At 31.8% G+C, this 8,846-nt stretch overlaps 1 protein-coding gene across 6 annotated transcripts in view; it reads right to left on the bottom strand.

The window, feature by feature from the left end:
- Positions 1-2,707: 2,707 nt before the first annotated feature.
- Positions 2,708-8,846, bottom strand: part of ADAM2 (ADAM metallopeptidase domain 2) — a 142,319-nt gene continuing 136,180 nt past the window's right edge. For 2 of the 6 annotated variants that reach the window (XM_047719778.1, XM_047719779.1), the window contains 3 exons: positions 5,060-5,212; positions 3,372-3,433; positions 2,708-2,965 (listed from right to left, as the gene is read on the bottom strand). In XM_047719778.1, the coding sequence (XP_047575734.1) occupies positions 2,870-2,965; positions 3,372-3,433; positions 5,060-5,212 (311 nt within the window). In that variant the 3' untranslated portion in view covers positions 2,708-2,869. Of the gene's footprint in view, positions 2,966-3,371; positions 3,434-5,052; positions 5,213-8,846 lie in introns of those variants that run through there. The other 4 variants (XM_047719776.1, XM_047719777.1, XR_007125417.1 and 1 more) reach the window with 3 other exon arrangements.

Here is an 8,846-nt window from a genome sequence, read left to right as displayed (position 1 = left end):
TTGAATTTACTTTTGTGAATGGTGTAAGAAAGTGGTCCAGTTTCATTCTTTTGCATGTCAATGTCCAATTTTCCTAACACAATTTGTTGAAGAGACTTTCTTTGTCTCACTGGATATTCCTTCCATTATTGTGAAATATTAGTATATAGTGTGGGTTCATTTCTGGATTTTCTATTCTGTTCCATTGATTTATATGTTCATTTTTATGCCAGCACCATACAGTTTGGATCACTATAACTTTGTAATATTACTTGAAATCTGGAATTGTGATGCCTCCAAGCATTGCTTTTATTTTCAATGTTGCTTTGGCTATTCAGGGTCTTTTGTGATTACATACAAATTTTAAGATTGTCTGACCTAGGTGTGCCTGGTGGTTCAACTGGTTAAGCAGCTTCCTTCGACTCAGGTCATGATCTCAGGGTCTTGGGATTGAGCCTTGCATCAGGCTCCCCTACTAAGTGGGGAGTCTACTTCTCTTTCTCCCACTGCCTACTGTTCTGTCTACTTGTGTTCTCTGCTCTCTCTTATGTTCTCTCTCTCAAATATACAAATATAATATTTTTTAAAAAGATTGTCTGATCTAGCTCTGTGAAAAATGCTGTTGGTATTTTTATAGGGATGGCATTAAATGCATAGATTACTTAGGGTAATATACACATTTTAACAATATTTGTTTTTTCAATCCATGAGCAGAGAATAGTTTTTAATTTCTTAGCGTCATCTTCAATTTCTTTCATCAATGTTTTATAGTTTTCACAGTACAGATCTTACATACTAGGTCACAAATCAGTCCTTAATAAATATAAAAGGATTGAGATAATGCCATACATATTTTCCAACAACAACACTATACAACTTCAAGTCAACCACAAGAAAAATTTAGAAATACCCAAATACATGGAGGTTAAAGAACATTCTACTAAAGAATAAATTTAAAAAAATCTTGGAGATAAATGATAATGAAAGCATGATGGTCCACAACCTCTGGGATACAGCAAAAGCAGTCATCATAGGGAAGTATATAGCAATACAGGCCAACATCAAGATGCAAGAAAAATTTCAAGTAAGCAACAAAACTTTACACCTAGATGACCTAGAACAACAACAAATGAGGCCTACAGCCAGTAGAAGAAAAGAATAAGGATCAGAGCAGGAATAAATGACATAGAAACAAAGCAAAACAAAACAAAACACCCAGTAGAAGATAACAGTGAAACTGGGAGCTGGTTCTTTGAAAAAATTAATAAAACTTATAAACCCCTAGCCAGACTTATCAAAAGAGAGAGAGAGAGAGAAAGAGAGGACCTAAATAAATAAAGTCACAAAGGAGAAAATTAACCAACACAACAGAAATGTAAACAATTCTAAGAATATTATGAGAAATTTTATGCCAAAAAATTGGATGATTTGGAAGAAATGGATAAATTCCTAGAAATATACAAACTATCAAAACTCAAACAAGAAGAAAGAAAACTTGAACAGATGGATAACCAGCAATGAAATTGAATTAATATTCAAAATCTCCCAACAAACAAAATTCCAAGGCCAGGCAGCTCCTCAGGGGATCTCTACCAAATATTTAAGGACGAATCAATACCAATTCTTCTCAAACTATTCCAAAAAATAGAAATGGAAGGAAAACCAATGGAAATAGGCATTACCACCTGTTGAGGACCAGAATAGGGAAAAAAAAAAGAAAAAAGAGAGAAAGAGAGAGAAAGAAAGGGAAAAAAAGTTGGAATAAAGGTGAAGCTGCTCTTTGCTTGAGCTAAGACATCCACCTTCTTCTGCCCTTGGACACCCATTGGCACTCCTGGTTCTCAGGTTTTGAACTCAGACCTTAACTTACACCATTGGCTTTCCATGTCTCAGGGTTTTAGATCCATACTGTTATACCACCAGCTTTCCTGGTTCTCTAGCATCCATATGGCAGATCATGGGACTTCTTGGCCCCCATAAACATATGAACCAATTTCTATAACAAATCTTCTTTATTTATCTATGTATCTACCTGTTATCATCTATCATCTACCTATCAATCATCATCTATCATCTATCACCTATATCAAATCTATCATCTCTCAAGCACTGATATCCTATTGGTTCTGCTTCTCTGGAGTACCCTGACAAATGCATTTGTATTATTGTAATTTCCTTTTAAGAATAACCCTTTGTGGGTATCTAGGTTGTTCAGTCAGTTAAGCATCTGCCTTTGGCTTGGGTCATGATCCCATGGTCCTGGAACTGAGTTCCATGTCAGGTTCCATGCTTAGCAGGGAGTCTGCTTCTTCCTCTTCTTCTGCCCTCTCCTCCATGCTCTCTCTATCTTTCTCTCTCAAATAAAGAAATAAAATCTTTTAAAAAAGAAGAATATCCCTTTGTGTTATGATATATTTTTTATCTCTATGCATGTTTTCAGTGTTAAAGTCTATCAGGCTTTCTTTTGTGTAAAGTTTCGTGGTATATATCTTCCCATACTTTACCTTGAACCTTTATATAACTGAGTTGTGTCTTTTTCAGGCAGCATAAAATTGAGAATTTTTTCCAATTCGTAGGATCATTGTTTTTTGATTGGTAACAGACCTGACTATAACATAACTACATAGCACTGAAATTTAAAATATAACAGTGAGCTTTAGTCATGGTATTAGATTTATTATGTTATCAACTGTATCACATTCCTACTAATAACAGAGTTAGTGCATACTAATGATTAGTATGAGATAACTTTAAAAATAAGAAATATGTAATATAAAAACTCATAAGTATGCATTTCTTACAAATAAGTCATCTGAGGAATTTTATATATAAACATAAATGTATATTATATTTATATTAAAAAACATCTATATGTTCTTGTCTATCATAACTATAATATGCAGGTTTTTGAATCCCAGATAATCAGGGCTTGCATGTAGCTTTGTTTTTGTTTTTCCGTTTTTCCTGTCCATTGAAGATAATTACTCTGGAAGAATAAATAAAAGGGGAAAAGTTACCTGTTTAACCAATTAAGTTTAAAATGACAATTCAACAAAGAGCATGAGGTTACCCTAATTATAAGATAGAGTTCTATCATGCGATTTATTCATAACCAACTTCTGAACACACAAATGCTAAAGGATTAGATATTATTAGAAAAAATTTAAAAGATCATAGCGCAAAGAAGTTTTTAAATGGCAAATTAAAAAGTCATTTATAGTTTACTGTGCCTATGATCTAGTTTTCAATATTGAAAAATATTTTCCAATTCAATTTTATTATATGTAGCTATATGACTATCATCATTAATATATATTTATATTATTTACATTTATCTGATACATTAAATTTTCTCTATTTCTGTCTCAACCCCTAAACTATTTTATACTCACTGTGATATGATGGATTCTGTTTTCCTGGTTACTCTTTAGGTTCACTCTCACTTTCAAGTTGCCTATATGTTTCAAAATAAATATGATCATTTAAAATTATATTTTCTTTGTTCTACAAAACTCTGTATACACCATCAATATCGAAACAGCTTTGAAATCCTATTTAGGATCTGATACTCTGAGACCAGCTACTACTTGAGAATATCTTGCCACTGAAACACCTCTCAACTAATAATCCTAACATGAGAAAAAACAGTAATACAAGTTTACCTAAAAATGATTTCATAATTTCAATATTTGTAAAATGTAGCTAAATAGCCTTAAGCTTTCTCATGATTCATCTTCTGCCATATTTATTACTACTAATTTTACTAGCTTTTCCCCTCAAAGATGTGTTATCAGTTTTTCCATAATACAGTCATCCAACATATGAATATTCCTTTAATGTTGAATTATGTTAACTATTTCACACACATTATTTCAGCAATTTTACATAAATTTATCAAAACATTTCTATGAAATGTATTCCCTTTTGGTATTATCTTATCAACTTTAATATTTTAATAAAATTTACTTATATTAAATAAAATGATAGCACAGATATAAAATTCAAAGACAAAAAATATTTTGTAGCAATTTCCCTGAGGTGAGCTGATTTTAATATTATTTTTATTTTGAAGCAAATTTTCAGATATTTCTAAGTTCTTTTAACGAAAACTAGTGAAAAACTATTTGTTCTATTTTTTCAGAAGGTTAGCTTTGACTACAAACTAGATATTTCAATCTATTATTTATTGATTTTTAAATTTTTCTATCTCTAGTTGCCTCTCAATCTACTTAACTTCCTGAAAGACTATTTTTTAAGATTTCTGCTTTCTTTTAATAAGATATTCATAAGAGGGGTGCCTGGGTAGCTCAGTGGGTTAAAGCCTCTGCCTTTGGCTCAGGTCATGATCTCAAGGTCCTGGGATCAAGCCCTGCATTGGGCTATCTGCTCAGCAGGGAGCCTGCTTCCTCCTCTCTTTCTGCCTGCCTCTCTGCCTACTTGTTCTCTCTCTCTCTGCCAAATAAATAAATACAAATTTAAAAAAATATATTCAGGGCGCCTGGGTGGCTCAGTGGGTTAAAGCCTCTGCCTTCGGCTCAGGTCATGGTCCCAGGGTCCTGGGATCGAGGCCCACATCGGGCTCTCTGCTTGGCAGGGAGCCTGCTTCCTCCTCTCTCTCTGACTGCCTCTCTGCCTACTTGTGATCTCTCTCTCTGTCAAATAAATAAATAAATAAAATCTTAAAAATATATATATATTCATAAAATACTTTGAAATATATAAATATTAAAGAATAAAGTAATAATGCTTATATATATATTTAATAGTTAAGATCAAAAGTAAATGGAGGTAAACATTAACTAAAAATCATTTCCACTTAATTTTACCCAAACAGAATTAGTTATAAGATTAAAATTAAAATTGCCGACTTTTGGAAAAATTCTGTTTGTCATCCATTGTACTAATTATTAATATATTATTATATTTTCATATAAATACAAATTTAAAATTTTCTCTTTAATTTTGAGTTATTAATTACATCATGATGATGTTATTTATTAATAAGTCATATATATGCCAACAAATTATAAAAGTAATAAATATGAAATCATATGAAATATGAAATCAATATACTCATCACTTGTATACTCCTCAGTTTTCCATTTTTTCCTTTGGAAATAAACTTTTAGCAGTGTGATAATCAGTACACAGAGAATAATGAAAAAGGGAATAAGTAAGAAAAATGGCCATCTGGTAGGTTTGGGATGGTAAATATCCTCAATGTAGCTTCTTTCTAGGAGAGAAAACATCAGTGATTTAAAAGCAATTACTAGGAATATAATAAAGACATTTATATATTTTAATATGACTATTAACATACGAAATTTTAACTCTTTTATAATTTTATAATTAACATGTTTTTAAATAAAGTAGATAAGTTGACAGCATAATTGCCCTCCAAAATATTTCTAACTTCCATTATATTCCTTTGCTTCATTATTAAGAACTTTTTATTTCAGTTTCTTTTCAGAACAGTTTGATAATATAGATGAAAAGAAAGTGTGACCTGTGTAAAGAACACTTTTTCTCAATACCCTATTTTTAGTAAATACTGTACATGTTATAACATTTTCATGAGGTCCAAATTGCCTTTCATTTCTTGTATTGATATGTATTTTCATGTCTTATCTAAGAAATTATTGCTTATTCTAAGGTCATATGGACATTTCTCTGCTTCTTTCAAGAAGATATATAGTTTTCATTTATATGTTCAGATTTATGATTACTTCTTATAAACTGTTAAATAAGTTGAAATTTTAAGTGTCATTTGATCTTATTTGGAGATTTAATTCTTACAGTACAATGTTTTGAACTGATTTCCTCCTTCATTGAACTACCTATATTTTCCTTGAAAAATTGATTAACCATAAAGCAATAAATATAATTACCAATGTCACACTAAATATAATCTATAATATACAATTTATATATATAATCTATATGCATACATACTATATAATAAAGTAAATGCAATATAAGCCAAATGGACAAAGATGTCCCTCTTGTTCTTTTTCTGGGATTTTTTTTTTTTTTTTTGCTATTCTGACACTTTTTGAAAATATTTTAGAATCAAGTTGTTAATATATAAAAAGTTGCATGGTTTTATGATTAGGTTTTTTAATCTATAAATTTTATTAGAATTGACATCTTAGCAATAGTAAATCTTCCAATAGATAAACATGACATATTTCTCCACTTATTTTGTTTCATTTAACATGTTTGCATTTCTGTTTTAGTTTCAGTGTAAAGGTATTAGACATCCTTTGTTAAATTTATCCCTAAAATTTATATTTTAATAGTATTGTAAATGGTACTAATTTTAAGTTGACTTCCATTTACTGCTGCTATTATATAGCAATACTACTGACTTTTGTTTTTCTTTGTTTCAAGTTTTTATTTAAAGTCTTGTTAGTTGGTGTGCCTAGGTGGCTCAGTGGGTTAAGCCTCTGCCTTAAGCTCAGGTCATGAACTCAGGGTCCTGGGACGGAGCCTCATATCGGGCTCTCTGCTCAGCAGGGAGCCTGCTTCCCCCTCTCCCTCTGCCTGCCTCTGTTTGCTTGTGGTCTCTCTCTCTCTCTGTCAAATAAATAAATAAAATATTTTTTAAAAAGTCTTTAAAAAATAAAGTCTAATTAGTTAACATATAGCATAATAGTGGCTTCAGAAGTAGAATTTAGTGATTTGTCAATTATATATAATACCCAGTGCTCAACACAATGCCATCCTTAGTACCCATAACCCATTTAAACCACCCTCTGCCCACCTTCCCTCTAGTAACCTTCATTTTTATTCTCTATAATTAAGAATCTCTTTTAAAAAATCTCTTAGGGTTTTCCTTTTATTTCCCCCCTTTCCCCTGTATTCATCTGTTTTGTTTCTTAAATTCCACATATGAGTAAAATCATATGGTATTTGTCTTTAATTTATTTCACTTAGCTTTTCACACTCTAGTTCCATCCTCCATCCACATCATTACAAATGGCAAATTTCATTCTTTTTTAAGACTGAGTAATATTTCATTATTTATCTATCTATATCTATCATCTATATCTAGCTAGCTAGCTATCATCTATCTATCTACCTAATCTCACATCTTCTATCTATATCTATCTTCTTTCTATCATCTATCATCTATCTAATCTCACATCTTCTTTATTCATTTATCAATTGATGGACACTAGGGTTCTTTCCATAATTTTTATAGATAATTATAAATATTTTTGTAGATAATACTGCTATAAATATCAGGATCCATGTTTCTCTTCAAATCAGTGTTTGTGACCTTTGGGTAAATACCTAGTAGTGCAATTCTGGGTCATAGGGTAGTTCTAATTTGCAATTTTTGAGGAAACTCCATACTGTTTTCCAGAGTGGCTGCACCAATTTGCAACCCCACCAACAGTGTAAAAGGGTTTACCTTTCTCCACATTCTCACTATCTGTTGTTTCCTGTGTTGCCACTTTTAGCCATTCTGACAGGTGTGATGTGATATCTCATTGTAATTTGATTTGTATTTCCCTGATGATAAGTGATATGGAGCATATTTTTATATGTCTGTTGGCCAACTGTATGTCTTCTTTGGAAAAAATGTCTATTTGTGTCTTCTGCCTATTTCTGAACTGGATTATTTGGCATTTGTGTGTTGAGTTTGATAAGTTCTTTATATATCTTGGATATTACTGACTGAAAATTTCCTTTGACCTTTCAAAAGATATTATTTCTAAAAGTGTTTTGCAGATTCCTTGGGATTTTCTATGTACTTTAAAACATCTTAGTCTCATTTCATCCTTTCTAATACTCTTTATGCTCCTGATTTCTTCTTTTTTGTTATTGCACTGGCTAGGATTTATGGGAAAATGTTGAATAGGCATAGGGAGAACATTTGTTTCCTCATCTTCAACTTTTTTTTTTTTTTTGAAAAAACAGTGTATTTCATCACAAGCTATATTAGCTATGTTTCCTTTTATTTTTATTTTTTTAAAGATTTTATTCATTTGACAGAGATCACAAGTAGGCAGAGAGGCAGGCAGAGAGAGGGAGGAAGCAGGCTCCCCGCCAAGCAGAGAGCCTGATTCGGGGCTTGATCCCAGGACCCTGAGACCATGACCTAAGCCGAAGGCAGAGGCTTAACCCACTGAGCCACCCAGGCGCCCCAATATGTTTCCTTTTAATTTTTTATCAGAGTAATCAAGTTTACTTCTGTTCTTTGCTTTAAAAAATTCATAAACAGGTGTTGAATTTTTTGTTAAATGATTTTTATGTATCAAGTGAGAAAGTCATGTACTTTTTAAAAATAATTTTGTTGATTTGGTTGCACTGATTGACTTTCTAGTGATTAAGGAGACTTGCATTTCTAAGATAAAGTCCAACTAATTTGGATTACTATTCTTTTAATATAGATAGGTATAGAAGATGAGCTACTATTTTGTTAGGAATGTTTACATCTATGTTTATGAAAGATATTGTTCTGTAATTTCTCTGTGTTAACTTCCTTGTATGGATTTGATACTGGGTTATATTTTCCTCATACAATTAGGTAAAGAAGTCCCTTTACTTGTTTTTTTATTTATTTTTTTTTTTAAAGACTTTAATTACTTGAGAGAGAGAGAGAGAGAATAAGTGGGTGGGAGGGGAGCAGAGGGAGAGAGAGAAGCAGACTTTCCATTGAGCAGGGAGCCCTATGCAAGTGATCCTAGGACTCTGAGATCACAACCTGAGTCAAAGGCAGAAGCTTAACCAACTGAGCCACCCAGTTGACCCCCTACCAGTTTTTAAAATGATATTTCTTCCTTGCAAAAATTTGCTGGATTTGACCTGTGAAACCATCTATACCAATGTATGGAGGGAGAGGAGTGTTTAATTCTGTT

The sequence above is a fragment of the Lutra lutra genome, chromosome 2 (assembly GCF_902655055.1).
Source record: "Lutra lutra chromosome 2, mLutLut1.2, whole genome shotgun sequence".
NCBI lineage: Eukaryota > Metazoa > Chordata > Mammalia > Carnivora > Mustelidae > Lutra > Lutra lutra.
The sequence above is the reverse complement of the archived record's forward strand: the minus strand, read 5'-3'. Positions and strand labels throughout refer to the sequence as shown.